At 39.7% G+C, this 21,681-nt stretch overlaps 1 protein-coding gene across 14 annotated transcripts in view; it reads right to left on the bottom strand.

The window, feature by feature from the left end:
* The window catches only part of CAMK2D (calcium/calmodulin dependent protein kinase II delta), a 264,222-nt gene that overhangs the window by 143,822 nt on the left and 98,719 nt on the right, over positions 1 to 21,681 (bottom strand). For all 14 annotated transcript variants that reach the window (XM_059722099.1, XM_059722100.1, XM_019495063.2 and 11 more), the window contains exon 3: positions 15,641 to 15,700. In XM_059722099.1, coding sequence (XP_059578082.1) covers positions 15,641 to 15,700 — 60 coding nt within the window. The remainder of the gene's footprint in view (positions 1 to 15,640; positions 15,701 to 21,681) is intronic.

Raw genomic sequence — 21,681 nt, 5'->3', positions numbered from 1 at the left:
GCACTAGGACTCCCCTCCCCTCCAGCCTTCAAGGTTCCACCCTATCACCCCCATTCTCCTCCTTGGTTACTGTCCCAGGGGAGCAAGCAAGGAAGGGTTAACCTGCCTGCTGCTGCTCTTCTTTGGGCGGAGCCTGCCCAGACAGCAGCAGCAGCCACCAGATTAACCCTTCCCTGCCTGCTTTCCTTGGACTGATAGTGCAGACAGTCACAAGTAAGTGGGGTGAGGGGGCAGGGGAGCAGTGAGTGGGGACTTGAGCTCCTGGGGAGGAGGGCAGGGACTGGGGCAGTGGGCCTGAACTGGGCCAGCAGGGGATGGGGTATGTGTACTGTTTACACAAAGGTATAGCCTGGAGTGGCTATAGCTTAGTGAAACACAAGCTGGGTAACACAGATCTGACAAAATCCTCCACTGCAGTGGTACAACTTTAACCTGCCTAACAAGTGGTTAAAACTAGTTTCAGATGTGAATGTATGGACAAACCCATAGGTTAAGAACTCCAGGAGCTGCCCAAAATTACCATGTAACAAGGGCCTAAATTTAATGATCTAGAAAACCCATGTTAAAATAGCATTGCCTACTTTAAGTTAATGTTCCCAATAAAGGGATGAAAATAAAAGATCTTTTTTTATCTCACATGAAGTATTAACAAGTTTTGTTCTGTTACTAGGGTATTATGCATAAGTTACCCCTTAAAAAAAGGTAGAAAACACTGATAAAGATAAGGGCTATGTCTTAATAATTAAGGAGACCACAGGGTTCTAAGATATCACAAAAAGAAACAATGATTTGAGTGCCAACACAGTTTTATACCAGAAAAAATACCAGGAAATCTAGATTAGTAATCAGAAACACAGCAGGATTTGAGCTGTCTGTGATTACTAAACCAGGAGAGAAGTCAGCACTTACCAGAAGAATAAAGGCCAGGAAACAGAAACTTAAAAGGTGGTTTTCATTATTAAAGGAGGATTTCTCTCCCTTCCGAATTTCTGCGAAAGATTTTATTCTTTCACAAAATTGGAAGCATCACATATGCATGCACAAGGTGAAAAGGTAACGATTACGTGAAATGGCGCATCCCCCTTGTTGACATTTCAGTCATTAACCTGGGCATGCCTTTAATGTAATTCCAAGTGTAACTGTGTATAAAAAGAAGAAAGAATAATACCTCCTAGGGCTGTGCGAAGCGTCGATTACTGATTTGATTTGGCAGAGATTTGGCTGGATTCGGCAGCTGAATCTCCAAATCCGAATCAAATCTGGAGACCCTTTAATCTCTCTGAATCGAATCAGAACCCTCCAAATCAACTCAGGGAGATTCGAGTATTTGGACATAGACACAGCTTTATATGTTTTTTCTATGTACCTCAAGGTACCAGGTGGCTTGTGAATGCTGAGATGGTTGGGCGGATGGAGCATTCCATGGGAGCATGGGGGGGGGGGGGGGGATCCCCAGCATGCTTGGCGGTGGAACCAGAAGTAGACCAGAAGCCCTTCTGGTCCACCGCAGAGAATTGGGGGGGGGGGGGGGACGGACAGGGGGACACCTCCCCCTCAGCAACTGGTGCCTTTTGCTCCTCGGGGGGCACCTGGGCCCTGCCCCCTGTGGCCAATTGCTGAGCTAGGGGGTGTGTGGGTGTCCCCTGTGTGCTCCTTGTGGACACCCCCACGCTCCTGTGGGATGCTCTATCCACCCCACCATCTCAGCATTCACGAGCCGTGCCTGGTACCTCAAGGTATGTAGAAAAAAAACCATTTAAAGCGGTGTCTATGGCTGAATCACTGACTCGCCGAATCAAAATTGAATCTTCAGATTTGGATTCAGCTGTATCGAATCAGGACATTGATCTGAATCAATGAATCAAATCAGTCTCCCGAATCAGGCTGAATCTGAATTGAAAATGGCACTCTTTGCACACCCCTAATAGCTTCCCCAACCAGTAATCTAAACCAATATTTTAGAGTTACATTTGGAACTCTATCAGGTTAGCAAGCTGTAGCAAATACTACACACTGTACACTGTCATATTATTGTTTTCTTCCTATAGCAGTTTTTCAGTGATGGAAGTATGTTAAGGTCCTAGACATTTTTGTGCATGAAAAATAGTCACATACACTTTTTGTTTTATGAAGATTGTTAGCACTTTTAAAGTGCGTCAGATTGAAGCTTTTCATAGTTTCATAGCAGGTAGGGTCAGAAGGGACCTAAGCAGATCATCAAGTCCGACCCCCTGCCATGGCAGGAAAGATTACTGGGGTCAAACAACCCTGGCTAGGCATCTATCTAGCCTCCTCTTAAAGACCCCAAGGGTAGGAGCCAGCACCACTTCTCTTGGAAGTTGGTTCCAGATCCTAGTCACCCTGACAGTGAAGTAGCAGCTCCTAATATCTAGCCTGAATCTACCCTCTGCCGGCTTGTGGCCGTTAGTTCTAGTCACTCCTGGTAGTGCTTGGGGGAACAGGGACTCCCCCAATGCCTGCTGGTCCCCTCTGACCAGTTTGTAAATGGCCACTAGATCCCCTCTCAGCCTTCTCTTGTGGAGGCTGAACAGGTTCAGGTTCCTTAACCTCTCCTCGTAGGGCCTGCTCTGCTGACTCCTGATCATGCAGATGGCCCTCCTCTGGACCCTCCATGTTGTTCACATCCCTCCTGAAGTGCGATGCCCAGAACTGGATGCAGTACTCCAACTGCAGCCTGACCAGTGTCACAGAGAGGGGGAGGATCACCTCCTTGGACCTGCTTGAGATGCATCTGTGGATGCATGACAAGGTATGGTTGGCCTTCCTGACCGCATCCCCACACTGTTGGCCCATGTTCATTTTGGCATCAATAATGACTCCAAAATCCTTTTCTGCCTCTGCACTGACAAGAAGGGAGTTCCCCAGCCTGTAGGTATGGTGCTGGTTCTTCCTCCCCAGGTGTAGCACCTTGCACTTGTCAGTGTTGAAACCCATCCTGTTCTCATCCACCCACCCCTGTAACCTGTCTAGGTCCGATTGCAGCCTATTCCTCGCTTCTAGCATGCCCACTTCTCCCCACAACTTAGTGTCGTCTGCGAATTTGAACAGGGTGCTTTTTACCCTCCTCGTCCAAGTCACTGATGAAGATGTTGAACAGTGCAGGCCTGAGGACCGAGCCCTGAGGAACCCCACTGCCCACATCCCTCCAGGTCAAATAAGACCCCACCCACCACCACTCTCTGGGTGCGGCCCTCCAGCCAGTTAGTGACCCATTTGACTGTGTAGCTGTCGACGCCACAGTCCCCTAGTTTTTTAATGAGAATGGGGTGAGAGACAAGTGTCGAAGGCCTTCCTAAAGTCCAGAATGACTACATCCACTGCTACCTCCACATCCAAGCAGTTTGTAACCTGGTCATAGAAGGCCACCAGTTTGGTCTGACAGGACCTGCCTCTAATGAACCCATGTTGATTGCCCTGCTGGCCCCTTGTGGACATGCGCCAGGATAATTCTCTCGAAAAGCTTACCCAGAATCGAGGTACAACTAACTGGCCTATAGTTTCCTGGGTCCTCCTTCCTCCCTTTGTGACTATTCCTTTAAATTCAGCAGTCACACAGAGAAAAAAAACACAATCTCAAAAAGACAGACATTTTAGATTTACTATTCGGTACGATGTGGTTCTAAAAACTGGTAATAATGAACAATCAAAACGGAATTAAAAAACCATATAAGTTTGGTTATAAGTCATGTAAATTCATGAACTGAGTGCATGAATAAAGACCGCTCGGAGAAGTCAGAAAGATCAATGTACTCCCCTCCCAAATGACTCATTTGCAGACAGTCCAAACTTTTGTTTATCAACAGATCAGATCAAGTCAATACATTTTTTTGCTATGGCCAGGAGCAACTTTTGAGAGGTAGTTAACTGTGTTAGTGACTTGTTACACATGCTGTGAGCTTTTCAAATGTTAATTAGTGTTAGGGCTAGCTTGAGTTTGTAGTAGTCACATGTTCTGGTCAGTAAGGGCTGAAAGATAAGCACCCCCCCTTCCTCACATTCTGGGCTTCCCCCTGTTGTCCCTCTAGGACTCCCTCACTTTCCATCTGTCCCTTGGGGTTCCCCCTTAAGCCCCCACCCCTGGGGCTGCTCCCCATGCCCCCCCCCCCGCATCTCATGGCTGCCTCCACTGTGTCTCCCAGGGGAGCAGGCAAGGAAGGGTTAACTTGCCTGCTCAGCTGCCACTGTCCTCTGGGCTGAACAGGCAGGTTACTCTTTCCCTGCCTGCTCCCCAAGAACAGACAGCCACAAGTAAGAAAGTTCGAGAAGGGGGCAGTGAGCAGGGATCTTGGGTGCTGGGGAGGGCAGAGGTAGTGATCCTAACCCAGGGCAGTGGAGGAGGGTGGGGTGTTTACACCTCAGTGGCTACACCTTAGTGTAAAATCAACTGGGGAGCATGGATCAGAGATAATCCTGCCATGGAGTGGTTTAATTTTTGCTCCCGAAGGAGTGCTTCAAATTAGTTTCTGGTGTTAATGCATGGACAATCCAAGAGTTAAAAACTCCAGGAATCACCCAAAATTACCATGCAACAAGTCCCTTAGTCTGAATTCAGGCAGAAGACAGGGTACATATGCAGCTTATACTCTGAATAAATAAAATACATATATAGGATAAGCTGTTGAGCTCACTTCATCAGACACCATGAAAAGACCAGCAAATAGCACTGTATGAAGTAGAATGACTGTTTTGAATACAAAAGGTGGGAAGGGAATGAAGGAGAAGAAGGGAAGGGAGTGGGAGGAGGGGAAGCAAAAAGAGAAGAACCTGTAGGAACAAAGCAATCACAAAAGCTAATCCAGGTAATGGGATAAAAATCTGTAGTACCTGCTTAACCCACACTTAGGACAATCCAGGCTGTGGATGATTTCTTGTTGAAAATCATGGGCGACTGGTGTCTCCTGATACTTGCGGGGCACTAGTGGCTGATTGCCGACTGGCGGTGTGTGGGGGGGTCCCCCAGCGGCCGATCGCCCAACAGAAGTCCCACCAGCAAACCCAGAGTACCACCAATGCTTCTCTCAGTGCCCTGAGAATCTCAGATTGGTAAGGGCCCCCCACATGTCACCTATGTTCAAAATGGTTTTTAAAATGTTGCTGCCTGCGAATGGCAATCTTGAGATCAGCAATGGAACGTCCAGGAAAGTTAAAGTGTTCTGCCACAGGCCTTTGTTTCTTTCAGCAGCTGACGTTTGATCAATATTCATTCATTCTTATAAATAGAGATCGCCTTTGTAAAAGGCTGCCAGTCCCTGATGTGAACTACTGAATAGCCATGAGGTGTTACTTTACTTTGACCTTATGGGACAGATTTGAAACAACTGCCTAGTACTGAAAAGTTTTCTCCACCTCTTGCAAGTGTCCTAAGCCATTCAATGCTTTTCAACATGTGCTAAGGAAAGTTTTATTCTCCTTGCACATATGAGAATATATTGCAAGTTACTTCAGATGCTGGTTCTACAGGCTGAACCCAGTAAACTAGGCCGAAGCCAACAATGATGCCTAATCAGGAGAATCATAATTTTGGACTTTGGCAGATTTCAGGTAGCAGAGTGCTTTTATAGATCCAGTCCCTAGTGATGTTATTGTGGAAGGACCGAGCATACACATACAAGTGCAAAGATAGAGTAATGCAATATGCTTGGCATCATTCACAATCAAGTCTTCAAAGACCTTCAAATATTTGTTCCATTGCTGTCTATAATTTCAAGTGGTCACATACTGGTTTATAGCCTGGATTTATTGAATTTCATTGGTAATTCCATGACTTTTATCCCATGTAAGCAAATGTGAAATTCTTGATGGCATTATTGAAGAAGATGAATAAAACAGGTCAAACTATGGTTTTGTTACTGGTCTGCCTATCTGCATCTCATGCTGTCTTAAGACCAAATACAAATGAAAAGTGAGAATACAATTCAGAGAACTGCAGAGACCACTGGGAAGTGAGAGAAAGGCATCAGAGAAAAGACTTTTCCTTTCACTCTAACCAAGAGAGAACTGCAGACAATTTTTAGGTAGGCAGCCTTGAAATAGAGCCTTAGGAAAAGGAAAATATTGGGATGAGATCCTTGAAGTCACTCTTCCTTTCTGATTTGTTTTAAGTACAGTTTGTGATATTTTCTTTTTCTTCTACTTTCACTTCTACTTTGGTTTGCACGGGTCCTTCACATAAGAACAGGGAACAAACATTTTTAATGGTAAATGTGTTTGTAAAAGATACTTTGGGGCAGACAGTAGTATATGCCATACTTTATACTATATTTTAAATCATATATTTCTCTTTAAATCACAGAGCTTCCAAAGAACCCAGAACTTCAAGTTACAGATACTTAATGCATACATTACGTACGCTACTGCTTATCAATGTATTTTGTGTGTTTTAATCTTGGAAGCATTTCAAAACTTTACAGTCTATGTTAAAAAAAGTTAATAAATTTTCTCATGCTCTGTATGTGATATTGTACATTAAGATAATACTCTTACAGGATACAAGCATTAAGATACAAGTTATTTCACTCACTTTAAGTTACAATTGTTGAGAGGAAAACGCAGCTATTCAGAGGTGATGGTCTCCGTGTTCTGTAGTAAATCCATCAACAGTTTACCATCAGCCTTTATAAGGCTAGAATGAGCTCTACTTGCAAAATAATCCCTAAAACCCCAGTAGAAAGTCTCATCATGCACATAGTCATTAAAGATACATTAATGTCCTTAAATCAATATAATATCTCCAGTCCTGGTGATTTCCATCTCTCCCAGCGCTCCTCCAAAGTTCCTTGTGTTGACCAGTCATCCTAGCCTTTTCAACTGGAATCTTTTCTTGCTCTTCTCCAGGATCTCTATCTGGGAGCTCTCTCTCCTTTGTCCAGGATTAGGCAGCAGGCAAGCCCCAGAACAGTGGCCCTCCTTGGACCTCTGGATCCTGCTCTCCACTTTAACAAAGCCAATGGGGTAAGCCTCTCTGTTGATCCCCTGGCTCTCGGGAAGCAAAACCCTTGTGCAGCTCTCTTGCCCCTAGCCTTTTCCAGATCTCCAGCATGGGGAAATCAGCAATATAGCCATTTTGCTGCTAACTATACTTTCAGCCTTTACCTGCCCCTCTGGCTCCAGATCAGGAAAGCTTTCTGGCTAACCAAACTTCTACTCTCTCATGTCCACATGCAGAGATGTTCCTTTCCAGGGGCACAAAAACCAGGGGCACACATTTGTGCCACTGCTTTGTGCCCCAGGACATGCCCCTGCATGTGTGTTGGCCCCAACACTCCTTACCTGGGTTCCTGGGGCAGTAGCAGTGCTGATCCAGCTGCAAAGAGCCTGGACAGCAGCCAGAGTGTAGCGGTGGATGGCTGGGCTCTATTTCTGGTGATGCACGCTGCTGTCATATGCACCATTCCACTTTTTGAGGTGGGTTTTTTTGTTGTTGTTTTTAAATACTGAGACATCCTAGCATCAAATTTTGGTAGTGTGCTGCAAATTTGCAGTGTGGCATGCAGTTGCACATTTGCCACATACAAACCACAAAGAGGTTGGAGGCGCCGCAAATTGCACATGCACACACATATGAATGTGCCCCTAATCCTTAGTCTTCACCAGAAAATCCTGCAACTCCCTTCACAGAACCTTTATTAGTTTTCAGGCAAAAATCTTTTCCAGGGATCTACTGCAGATAATTCATCACCCTTTCTGCCTAATCCCCCAATGTTTTTATGATACCCTTCTCAACAGGTCTTTATGGGGTGCACGTGGCATACCCAGAGGGGGGTCAACTCAAGAAAATACTAAGGTATACACTTACATCTCACAGAAGTCAAATGGGCCATAAGCATGTTTCTTTAATAGAGGTGCACCTTAGTTGGGGCCTAATTAAGTCAATGTGAATTACGAACATGTTTACTGGCTTTTCTGAATATGGGGGCTTTTCTCAGTCAGGGGCCTAATTAGGAGCCCTAAAAAAGAATCTCCTTTTTATTTTTTCAGTAGGTGACATTATAAAAGTGCCTGCTGCCTGCAGACACACGTATCAGATAAAGGAAGATATAATGACAGTATAGTGAAAGCTGTTAAAATGTCATTGCATCAAATGCAATGCTTTGTTAGTGTGTAAAAATCTCCCTTAGCATTTCTGACATGACTGTCATTGCTGTATCAGTAAGATACTGAAATGGACAGTATAAGAACCTCCAACTTAAAGGGATTCCCAGGTTTATTTAAATAAGCATTATAGATCATTCTGATACCAAGATTTCATTCTTGAATCTGGAAGTATACTGCCTAAAATAGGTTCAGGAATCACTTAGTTTGCATTTTATCAGCTATTGTGGTTAAAAACAAAACAAAGCAAAACAAAAAGCCCACACAAACAACCCCACCCACCCTAAAAAAAAAAAGAAACTTAACTAAAATTAAATGGTGATCCCAAAGGTTCCTAAGACAATTTAATTCTTCAACATCTATGAAATAACTCCTTCTTCATAAAGGAAAGGCTGTGAGCCCTGAGAATTTTACTAGAGATTTCCAATTTCATGTATATATACTTCTATATGTTAAACTAAAAAGGTATTATCATGGTTCATATGTTCCCAGAAATTTTGAATGTCAAGATCATCTCTTTCATTCAATTAATATTAGGATTTATTTTTACTATCATATTTACCAAATTTAAATCCAAGATGACTTCAAATTTAGGATGACCTATCAATAGTTAGATCCTATACATGGAAAATTATAAATTTGTTATAATTCTCTGTGTATATATAGAAACTACTGCTGTAGCAAGGAAAACAGAGGCAGGGGACAAGGAATCAGACTCCCTCCCATCTCTTGCCCCCTGCCCATTGGCCCTAGTATGTATTTTCTGGAAAACTATGCTTAAAAATAAATAAATAAATAAAAACCATGACTGCATTTTTATATATCCCTATCCGTATCACATACATATGGCTTGCATATGGCTTGTATCCATAGATGCTTCTCAAGCAAATCCCGGGATGTCATTCTCCCCTTGTACTTGGCCTTAGTGAGGCCGCAGCTGGAGTACTGCGTCCAGTTTTGGGCTCCACAATTCAAAAAGGATGTGGAGAAGCTTGAGAGAGTCCAGAGAAGAACCACACGCATGATCAGAGGTCAGGGAAGCAGACCCTACGATGACAGGCTGAGAGCCCTGGGGCTCTTTAGCCTGGAAAAGCGCAGGCTCAGGGGTGATCTGATGGCCACCTATAAGTTTATCAGGGGTGACCACCAGTATCTGGGGGAACGTTTGTTCACCAGAGCGCCCCAAGGGATGACGAGGCCGAATGGTCACAAACTACTTCAAGATCATTTCAGGCTGGACATAAGGAAGAATTTCTTTACTGTCCGAGCCCCCAAGGTCTGGAACAGCCTGCCACCGGAGGTGGTTCAAGCGCCTTCGTTGAACACCTTCAAGACGAAACTGGATGCTTATCTTGCTGGGATCCTATGACCCCAGCTGACTTCCTGCCCTTTGGGCAGGGGGCTGGACTCGATGATCTTCCGAGGTCCCTTCCAGCCCTAATGTCTATGAAATCTATGAAAGTCTATGAAATATGTGTATGCCTTTTCTGCCTGGTGCAGGGGGCTAGATCCGATGCACCCCCAAGGTCCCTTCCAGCCTTGCAATCTATGAATCTATATTCATGCTCAGTGAAAAACTTGCCTAGAATGATATACAGACCAACAGAACAGACTTATGCTACAGCATAGAGTACAGAGCTTACACTTATTTAGATTTGGCATTGTAAAACTATGCGAATTTAGATTTAATTAGACTTTACCCCTACCTTTTCTAAGACCCATTTACTATGTAAAGAAAAGTATAGGTAAAAAGGTACTACCACAAGTACTATGGAGTATTTCACTTTGATTTTATTCCATAAGAAATTTAGTCTGTAGAATAGAGCATATATATGGCAAGCTCTCTCAAGACAGGTACTTCAGCAGATGCTATTAGAGTTAACACTGACCAAACAGCTATCCCAGGATGCATTCACTAGGGAAATGGAAGCACAACAGGATCCGCATAGTAATATTATCATATATTTTTCCAGGGGTTAGCATAAGTGGTTATCCTGGCTTTGAGTGTTTTACTCTTCAGTAAAGCTGCATGTTGTATGCTTGCTGCATGGCCTGCTCTTTCACCCCACTGGTCATGGCAGCTGGTTTAGCTTAGTTTAGCTTTAGTTTAGCTCCCCACCACCACCTCAGATGGCAACTGCTCACTCACACCCCCTTCCCCAGGCTCCTTACCACCTCCAGACCCACCACCACCTCTGGACCACCCCCGTGACTCGGGCTGGATCCTACCTGCTTCTGGCTCCAGGTGCCTGGTCTCAGGTGCATTTGACATCCCTGCTCTATATTAATGATAAGTTGTGTGCTTGTACCCTGAATTGTCTTAACTAATTTTAGATCCTTGTGCTATCTATCACTTTGGTTCAATAGACAACTTCCTGTACAAGGCCATACCCAACAGTTCTGATAATGGGAACCCACCCCCCCCACCCCCCGCAAAATCATATACATTTACTCAGTTGTGAAATGAAGGTGCATACTGGGATATATTCCCTCCTGACCTCAGAATTGGTCAATTTTATGTCAGAATACTTCAATGCAAGTGATATAGAAATAATATGAATTGTCTCTTATATGTGACCTTGGGTAGCTTAGAGAGACTTCAAAGAATTAAGATCTAGAATTTAAATGAAAACATTTCTGGGTTCATCTCTTCAGACATAATCCCATTATAATAAAGTGCCTATGACTACTGAAACAAGAACTCATTCTCATTTCAACATCTGCTAAGTTATCACTCAAAATTTTCCTATTTTTCCAGGTCTTCTGTTTCATCCCTGAATTTTTTTCCTTGATTTAAAAAACAAACAAACAAACAAACAAACAAATTAATACAAGAAAAATCTATCCCATGCTAAACTTTCCTTGCCAATATCAGAAATAATTTTTTTCAGGTGGGTTAGTGGTGAAAAAAGACTAACAAAGAAAATAATAACAAAGAAAAAACCCTCTTTAAATCTGTCATCCCAAGATGATATATCCATTGTATTTGAAATGTCTATGAAAATGCACATTTTCAGGAAATAAAATTAGATATATCAATTGATTTGGAAAATGCTTAATTCTGAATGTTCTTCTATTACAATTTAATATAAAACACCTAATCCATTGTCCAATAAACTGCCAGGTGAACATCTGTCTTGGAAGTGTTAAGTAGGATAATGATTTTTTTCTACAAATGAGTCAACAGCAGAAATTTTTGTTAGTTATAAGAAAACTTGATTTTGTTATAAAAGTTAGGAATATTACAAATAATTTATAAAAGAAATAAAGGTGCTCATATATATCTACATTTTGGTTTCCTCCATCAGTCCCCTTACACTAAATATCTGGTTTAGACACAGATTTATGAAGAATTTCTTTGTAAGCTGGAATTTTAAAGCTGATTCATCAATGCTCTGACGTTATGACCTGACTATAAAGAAAAAAAATACCGTGCCCAGTAATTAAGAAAAGAGTTTTTAATATACGTGTTGAGAAAGTCTTTTTTACACTTGCTAAAGGCAAGTAAGCGTGCAAATCTTAATATATTCTAGGAAGAAAAGTCTTTTTAGATGAGTCATATCAAAAGTTGACCTTCATGACAAAAAGTTCAGTTTCAAAAGACAGATTCAACCAAACTATGAACACTGAAAAGGATTCAGTAACTGTCAATTACAAACAGATAAAGCAACTTTATGAAAAAAGTGATTTTTAATTCTGTGCTGTTTTTATATTCATTAAAACTTGAAGTTGCTTAATCCTTTCTCCCACAAGGTCTGAAAGGAAAGAGAAGAATGAGTTAATTCTAACTCAGGAGGCTACTACTCTGTGATGGAAATAGATACTACTTCACTGACAAACTAGAAGGTATTAAAAATAAGTTTGTACTCTTATGAGAAGGAAAGCAGTAAGTTAAAATATATGTTTTCTTTACTCTGAGGACTGCCTTCCAAGAATCATTTCAGGACCTTAATTTATATTTTCTTCAGCTATGACCTTTTCACTTCAAAAGAATCCATTATTTTCTAGGCTACAATCAGTTGTGAGCTGTACACCACTCACAGAAAGAAAGGAAATGCAAAAATGGAATAAACTTGTATAAATTCTCTATGCCACAGCACCTACTACTTCATAGATTAAGTGGACTTACTGTCACTTAAAACATATTTATACTCTTGTAAATGTCAATATAGTGATGATAGAATTTACTAAAAGATCCCTCTAAACAGTGTAGGAAACTTGAAGACCTTGTGGTATCATAAATTTTCACTGAAAGAAAGTATCTTAGGTGTAAAGGGTTTATATTCTGTATAAGGAGAATTTTACCATTAGAGAGGAGTAATGTAATAATGGATTGTTGCCCATTAGAGTTCACTTTCATAAATATATAGGACAATAATTTCTTCTTGGAAATCTAGCATACATAATAAAATATAACTTTTCATGACTTATTTTAGCATACCCTTTCTTTTGTCTTATATTTTAAATCTATCGCCTCAGTTCAATCCTAATGGGACATGTTTATTATAACTTATAAGAGCATGTAATAGATCAAGCTGGGATTTGATCAGTGCAAGTTTACAATTTTAGTTCAATGGGAACAGAATTCACCCAATACTGAGATCTTTTAGCAATATTATCTGAAGTTGAAAGAGACCCTACCCCTGTCCCCTTCTCCCCCACCCCCAATGTTGACAACCATCTTGTATAAATCAATATGAAGTCTCTTCAGTTTTTACAGGACTTTTAAAAGTACTTAAGGAAGTTTTAGGCACTCAAGTGTCACTTACAGTCTGTAGTAATAGGGAACCTAAATCCTCTACTACTGCCCTCCCACAGCAGGGACCAACACGCCCAGCCCAAGCTTATACTGAGCAAACCCCACCCTAGCCAGGCTCTTTAGGCCAAGTACAGATGTTACATTTTGACCTGTATAAGTGATCGGAAACTGGTCTGTATCCATGACAGGACAGAAGTTTGATGCACAAAACTGACCTATACCTGTAACAGAACAGAAGATCATCACCCACAGACTGGTTTAACAAAGGCAGAACCCAGCCTAAAATTTATGTCTTGTTCCTTCCCTCCCCGCCTGACCTATACCTGTAACAGAACAGAAGATCATCACCCACAGACTGGTTTAACAAAGGCAGAACCCAGCCTAAAATGTATGTCCTGTTCCTTCCCTCCCCGCCACCAAAGGGCGAATGCGTGTTTTGTTCACTACCAACTTAAGCTACACCACTTACAGAAAACCACATATCTTACATTGAGTCCGTCTCAGGCTTTGTGAACGTACCTGGCCCTAGTGACCAAAGGAGCACTTGAAGGGAGAAGGTTGGGTCCTGCTTATAGTGAAAGTAGGATGTGTACCTCAGCCTATGTAAGCAATTAAGTGTGCAATCATCTAGTACAGATGTCTAAATATGTATTTAACCATCTAAATTTATGCTACCACTTTTGAAAAACGAATTTGTAAAATTACTATTCTTTTCCCAGTTTGAAGCTACCAGCATGATCTCTTTCCAAGACAGAGACCAGACATAAAAGTGAACCTTCAGACTAACTTTTGTAAATGTAGTACAGTACTTGAATACTTAGTCGAGATTTGAGTCAGTCTGTAAACAAAAGCAACTCTTCAGCAGGTGCAAACTTCTGCTCAACAGGATATTCTGTCACTGGAAAGGCTGGTAAATAAACTTCAGTGACATGATAGTGTTCATGGAGATTCTGTAATGTGAGAACAAATAGCCTTTCACAAAATTCTGAAACCTGATATTCTTTCTGAAACTGAACTGTCAATTAGAAGGAAAAGAAAACTCTATTGTGTGATTCATTTACTGAACTCCCCACATTAGAGTAGGCAGCACAGCATGGCATTTCCTTGGTGCTAGCTTACGTAACACCAAGAATCTCTTTCAAGATCTATAGTAGTTTTTTTTTTCTTTGTATTTTCAAGCCATATGTTTATTAGTTTTTAACAACTCCACTGGAACAGCTGGACTCTATACAATAATAATATTACTTCAAATTATTCAGTGGAACAAAGGAAATTAACTACATGCAATCCATTTATAATACCTTTATTTGGACAGTTTTATGTATTTCAACTCTTTCATTTCATAGCAATGAACATTTAATTATTTTTTTTTTTACTTAATCTTCTTTGGTCTGAAGAAACAAATATGCCCCAACACTTGTTTAATTATAGCTATGAACAGACAAACTGATTGGCAATAGTAAGAATCTATGATCTTTTTCTAACCAAACCTTTATAAAGATTAAAAAATCTTTGAGTCAAATGGTTTTTCCTCATCTCCTTCCATCAATTTGCATTTCCTGATTTTGGGGTGGAACAGAATACAACTGGAAGGGGGGAAATACAGAAGATAATATTACTCTTCCTGGATTTCCAACTCAGGTGAAATCACAACCTTTCTAAAATATTGTGTGGGAGACAACTGAGAGATTCCAAGCTTTGTTTTGAGCTTTCAGTTTTCTGGGTGGTGTTTTTTCCCTGCTTATTTGCTGTTTGTCATGATGATTAAAGGTTAATTAATCAAATGGGAGTTGGTCTACTGGGCATTAGACAATCAAATTGATCTAATGAGGTAACAAAGATGGCATAAAGACCAAACTGTGAGATAAAACCAGAGAGGCAGAGACTAAAGACTAGGCCCAGCAAATACATTGGCTAGTATTCTCCTTCTCCAAGAATCAACTATATATGTTTATGTAGTAAAGTCAGTTAGGATACTAGTTTGAATGATCAAAACTTTTAAATATATGCAAAGTGCTTGCAAGTTGGAGGGGGACTAGAAGGGAGAGGAGAAAGAAACCAATTCCCTTCACATACTACAAAAATGCTGGGAGGTAGTAGATTTTTATAAACACATTGACTAACACTGCCTGCAGATTCTGAGATCATTTCCGTACAGCTTCAGAAATCATTATCTGTTTTTGCTGCTTTGCACTCTCAAGAAAATAAGCAACCCAAAGCATGACCTATCCAAATCTATCATTTGAATGCTGGAATGGAAGGACAGTTGCAGAGGAAGGAAGGGCCTAATGCTTCTACATGCTTTTCCACCAAAGGGATGCAAGTCACAACACAGAATGGCAACTAGGTTAAACAAATAACTGTTCAATAAGAACAGGCAGTATTCACTAGCACTGCTGTGAATGGCACAATCATTTTCAGCCTTTTCTGTTGGATTAAATCCTCTCACAACTGACAAGAAATTATTAATAATGACTCGTCCACAAGCCCCAAAACTCCCAAACACCTAGTCTGATGGTACTACTTACAGTAATAGCATTAACAGCTCAAGAGGTGAGATTAGCCTGTGTTGCACCACATAGCCAGCTGAAATACTCCACATCAAGGGAGTACGCTTTGAACAGAGGTTCACTGTATTAAAACCATTCATGTCAGAAGATCTTTCTGTTTGACTTCTTTCAACTTTCTATCTCTATGAAGTTTTTCAATATATATATTTTTTTATTTCTACTCTGGCACCTACTTTATAAAGCTATGAAATATTCTTACCAATATTAGGGTGCTTCAAAAGGCGACAAATTCTGGCTTCCCTTTCCAGCTTTTGGTGATCTGCAAGAAAGGAAAACACAGTTATAACTTTCAGCAGGAAAACACACCATCCTACACGTCACTGCAAGTGGAAAACAACAAATGATATAATATGTAAAATTATGTTTAAAAATGTATCCTCTTTCTTCTATTTAGAGTCACTATTATTTTACATTCAAATCGCAGGCCACTCTGAATTAAATCACTATACCCACCCCCTCCTTTGACAAACAGATCAAGGTATGATGATGTTAGAAAATCAAGCTGCCTTTTCAGTGGATGAATGGAAAGTAATCACACCACAACTTATAATTATCAGATGATAAACTATGATTATAGCATTAATCAGAACGAGGACAGCAGGAATCTCTGGAGCTATTCTAATCTAGAAAATTAACTACCTCCTTGATACCAAATATATAAGGACCATCACTACTCAAGTGGTAGCATTCCAAAGAAATACCAACACTAAAACACACCAGGGTGTTCTAACACCACCGCTCTCTGGCAACAAGCTCTGGTAACTAAATGACGAGCAGCCATATCCCTGCAATAACCACATGCTTTTCCACTTAACTGGAGGATGACATATATACGTCTACCACATGTACCTGAAGTTTGTTTATTTGCTTCCCCATTTCTGTGAAAGCTGATTTGCATTTAGCTTTCAGTTAAGATTTTATGCTTGGGTTTGATATTTGCCTTGTTTGCCATCTGTGCCTTTATGCAAATTCTGAATATAAGACTGATTTTTATATCTGGTTTCATACCACCAGGAAGTGTCCTTTTCTTTTTAGTATTATTTACCTCCAATATTAAAATCTGCAATACTGCTAATTTTCTTGTTTTGGTTAGCAGCGTATGATACTGTAGAATTTATTTTATATAAACAGAGAAAACAGGTCATTCTCATGAGGCTTAATTTTTATTTATTAATTGTACTAGAGTGATGGATATAGATATGGCTAATACATCATGTTAGGCAATGCACAAATATATAACAATAGAAATTATACAAGACAAAGTATTGTGCAGCATGTTATAAGAAGGAAATATAGGCACAGCAAGATTTAACAACTATTATATGGGAACTATGTGACAGAAGCAGGAATTGTAATAGGTCTCCCATGTCCCAGTATAAAACAATGGCCACCAGATCATCATTCATCTTGTTTGATATGCATGTGATCAAAAGCCAATTCAAATCCATATCTGGTCATTGTATAATCTAAAAATTGAAACATAATCAGATCCAAGATATTGTCTGTGTAGGTACTAGAGCTGACTAGTATTTATAAGAAATCAGGGTAGATATGCATCTTTATAGACTAACTAAATAAGATACATATATAAAACACAAACTTGAATGCACAGAAGTTCACTTCATCAAATGATGTGAAAAGATGTGCAGAAAGCAGAGTATAAGAAGGAGAATGAAATTAGAAAAGAAATTAGAATACAAAGCACAAGGGACGGGAAGAAAAGAGAGAGAAACACAACTTATTGTTTGTTTGTGAAAAAATATCTTAGAGTTAAACATAGGAAGTTTTTGAAAACTCCTGGCATTTTTTAATTTTCTTTTTTATTAAAAAGTCCTTTATTTTTTCAATTAAATTTTAAAAAAATGAAATGACCTGAAGAATTCACTGTATTTGAAAGCTTGTCTAAACTTGTCCCTAAACATTCAGTTGGTGCAATAACAGATATCACTCTCAAAAATCCTTGTCTCTTCTCTAAAACAAAGTCACTGAAATAGTTAAACTATGAAATACTTTAAATGTTTACCAAGAAACCCCCCCAATAAATATTGATAATATTTTGATTAAAATGTTGTGACCATTTTTGAAAAAGTAAAAGTGAGTCTCTTTTGAGTACTGAGTAACTAGAAAATTTTTTTACTTCTAATTCCTGGAAAAAAAATGCTTACTTTTTTAAGCTAAAGGGTTCATATCAGTGATTTAAGTTAAGATGCATTTATTTTGCAACACGGATACTACATATTTATAATGTCTACTGCTTTTCATAACTTTTCTTTTTTTAATTTACAGTATACTCCCATTGCCCTGGGGAGAACCAATAAATCATAGTTCAGTTGATCAAAGGTTTGCCATTGAGTGTGTTTGGGCCAGATTAAAAAACTGCTAAATACCTAACTTTGGCAAAATGTGTAGATTTATATGTAGGGGCTTGATGCAGTAGGCTTCCTCAGAGCATGCTTAAACACACACCAACAGGACTGGCCTTTACATAAAAAGCACTTGCCTAGGATGTGAGACCCAGTAAGAATTTTCTGTTCAGCCTGAGCGACTTCAGGTCTAAGAACAGTGTTCAAAAGTACTCAGAACCACATCAAGAATCACCATGAAAAGCATAATTGCTGAGGAGGATTATATTTATTTGATTTTCTTTTAATGCTCCATGAAAAAGGCTAAGTCATCACAGTGCTCATTCCTGAAAAAAGGTTGAGAACCCCTGATTTAGATAGTAAGGTAAGGCATGTGGGTTAAGTGTTACGTCTGTTACAGCAAGAATGAAAGGTCCTGATCCTTATTGAGATCCTTCTGTGACTAATACAAAAAAACTACTATTACTACTACTACTACTATTTATGCAGACACTATTTAGGAACACTATCCTGTGAAATTCTCTGCTATTCATAAAATGTTATACAATTCAGGTGGCTGGAGAAACATATTAAATCAAATTTTGTGGCAGAATTTGTGATTTTGTACTTAGCCTCATATACAGGGAAAGTTCTAAAGAGAGAACAGGAGGTGTTTCCTTCCATTTTCTCCCTTTAATTGATGTGAGCTAGTTCCTCAGTCAGAATCCCTTGCTTCTATTTGTCTGTATGTCTTTTTTTTGGTAGTGTAATGATGTCAAGCACAGATACTTTACAGCTATGTAGTCACAAGATTACATGACGTATGAGCAAATGTTTAAACACAAACTGATGTCCAAAAATTAAATTATAAACCTTTTTTGGCAGCAGCAAAATCAGAAACACAGCAGGAGCAGCAACATTCTCTCAAACACTAGTTAGCATAAATGCAGCAACTCGCAAGTAGCATGCTGGTGCTAAAGGGAAAAATGTTGCTACTATGTTAAAGCATAGATTTTTTTCAAGCACCACCAGTGTTACCCTCAACATATCTACAAGATCACAGCCTCTTCCTCCTCCTAGTGCAGTCTCCAGCTTAGCACCAGCCCCAGCATAGCTTGATTTCACGAGTAACTGCAGATAGTCATGGGACTATACAGATACAAAACCGGTAAATATAAAGTAAGGAGGATACTATATAAGGAAATAATAACGTGGGAAATATAATTTGTCTCAACATCCCATTGACCGATTGCATGCGACAAAAAGGTAAAACCACTCCTGCACAATCAAATACAAGAGAAACAAGATAGAAATATCTATTGATTTAAACTAGTTGCAAGTTGTTTGGTGTTGTTTATCTGGCAAGTGGTAACAGCTTATGCATCCTGAGGTTATGTCCCCTTCATCCTCTCTTCTCTTTTGCCCTGTGGTACCTATTTACTAAATTAAGTAAATGATCAGAAAAAAAATATAGTGTACACCCTGCATATAAAGCAATCATTGACGGGTTTTCTGTATAGAGCTATTCATATTTATCACTGCTCAAACAATCTTTTCATATTATCCTTTTACACCCAGTCTTGCTCTTCAACATCATTACTACCAATTACCAGCCAGCACTCTGCAATCACACAGATACAGAAGTGTTTGCATTTTAATGAAGACAAAGGCATGTGGAATGGTAGGTATGGCTATAGGGAAATATAGCACTTGATGTACTAAAAACACAACTGAGGTAGATTTTTGGGCTAGGGACAGAATTTACACATAAAACAGTTTAAGTAATCAGAAACTGGTTTAAACTTGTAACAGAAAAGCAGCTCAATTCACATAAACCAGTTTTAAAATGGCTGAAACTGGTTTAAGGTAAACCTGGTTGAGTGTAGTATCAGACTTCACTGATTTGGGTCCAACCGGTTTATGAAACTTCTGTCCCAGACCTAGGGGAGACTCATTAGCTTAAAGGAAAATTGGAACATGAACCAGGACTTTCCACATACCCATCGTCAGCTGCCAAACCAGTGAAATGTCTATATAAGCAGAAACAACAATGGTACTTAGCCAGAGGTATAACAGCGTAGCTTAGTGCCCAGGGCAGTTGTAGCTCCCAACTGTAGTGGTGTGGCCAGTCAGCAGTGAAGACAGTTGTTATTTCTCTGCCCTTGTCCCTGCACCAACCAAGCGATACCCCAGGGCTAATGCCCTGCTCCCACAGCTTAGTTATGCTACTATTCTTAGCAGACAACCATGAACCTTTGGAATGCCTGTATCTTCATTCAGTCTTCTTGTAAGCTGGGAGAAAACCCAGCATGTCCTTTAACCACCACTACACCAGCTTCAACAATTTGACTCTCTCTAGCGGCCCAAACTTGCCATTTATCTGAAATAGGGCTGTCCTGAAAGGGTTTTCTATGTTACACACTGAAGAGCAGCGTAGAACTATGCAAGCTAACACTAAATTTAGCAGTAGTTTATATACTGGAAACTTTCTAACTATAGTAGCATACAGTTCCTCATGGCCTAATTTATGAAGGGTAATTCCCACAGCAAGCTAAATTAGACTTTATGGACCTCTGCACTACTGCAGTTAGGCTGCTTCTGGTACTTTAGCCAGATTATTTAGTGTTGTAAGGGAAGTAGAAGTGATACTGTAACAGACAAAGATTTAAGATTTGAGACAGATGATTTTTGAGAGAGAAAACTCAAGTGCAATTAAATCGGTTGGTGTTTCATAGATGAGATTGTTGAAATAGCATTAGATTAAGAGCCCCAGAATGGGTGATATTAGACTGCAGCTTTACAAGTCCAGATATATAGCTATTATATAATGGTCTATGCAGCTCCTCCTCAGCATTGCACAAAATTGGGACCTAACATATGAACAAACATTTTCAATGCCAGGACAAAGGCAGTTCAGTTCACTTTTTGTTATGTAATGCACCTGGCCATCATTTTATTAATGTTCAGAGTTGGTGCACAGCTAGTTTAGAGTTAAATTTAGAATTAAGGTAGAAAAACCAACAGACCTATGAAAAAATTGGGTTGCAGGCCCATCAAGGCTGCTTATACCAGGCCATTCTGAAACTGGTCTTTTGTAACTTCTCAAGACAGGCCTCAGAAGTTCTGCAATTACTTGTGAACAAGCAGATTAATATTTCATGCAATTTATTCATTACAGGTAATGTCTCCACTCAATTTTCAGTAAGTATAGAAGGGAATAAGTAAATCAAGCCCTAACAGGATCCAGCTTTTAAAGAAATATTCTGAATAGTACTGAAGAATGGAGTGGAAGGTGGATACAGGATGGTCAATAGAAATGAAGAAGAGTTCAAATCAAAACAAAAATTACCAGCAGATACCTTCATTACAGGGCAATGCAAAAAAGGTCCAGAACACTTAGTTAGAAACCCTTAAAGACACGAAGGCTAATTTCCGAACGGGTGCATATGGAATTAGCTGTATATATTCCTTAAGAAATAATGGGAGTTACGTAGCTTCAGCTCTTCATACCTGTTAAAACACATTGCCCAAGATAAGATATTAAATTTAAAAGTTGTGGGAATGTGTATGTGCATGCATGTCTATCTAAAAATCAATCCTATATGCAACATTTCCTATTACATAGGAAGCAGCTAATTGCTAAATAGTTAGTTATGTAGTGGCTAACATTAACTTTGCAAGTTACAGAAGCCTTATGTTATCACTGATCAGGTATACTGTTATATCTACAACTGCACAAATAATCAGAAATAGATAACATGAATGAAAAAACAGAACTATGGGCCAGTTCTTTAGCACTGACATATATGGAATGATTTGGACAAACCTATGAGGATAAATATAAAGCTTCTTAAAAGCTTTTATTTCAGTAATTTATAAACAAAATTTTAAAACTCAC

This window comes from Alligator mississippiensis, chromosome 2, assembly GCF_030867095.1.
Source record: "Alligator mississippiensis isolate rAllMis1 chromosome 2, rAllMis1, whole genome shotgun sequence".
Lineage (NCBI taxonomy): Eukaryota > Metazoa > Chordata > Crocodylia > Alligatoridae > Alligator > Alligator mississippiensis.
This window is presented reverse-complemented; position numbering and strand designations above follow the sequence as displayed.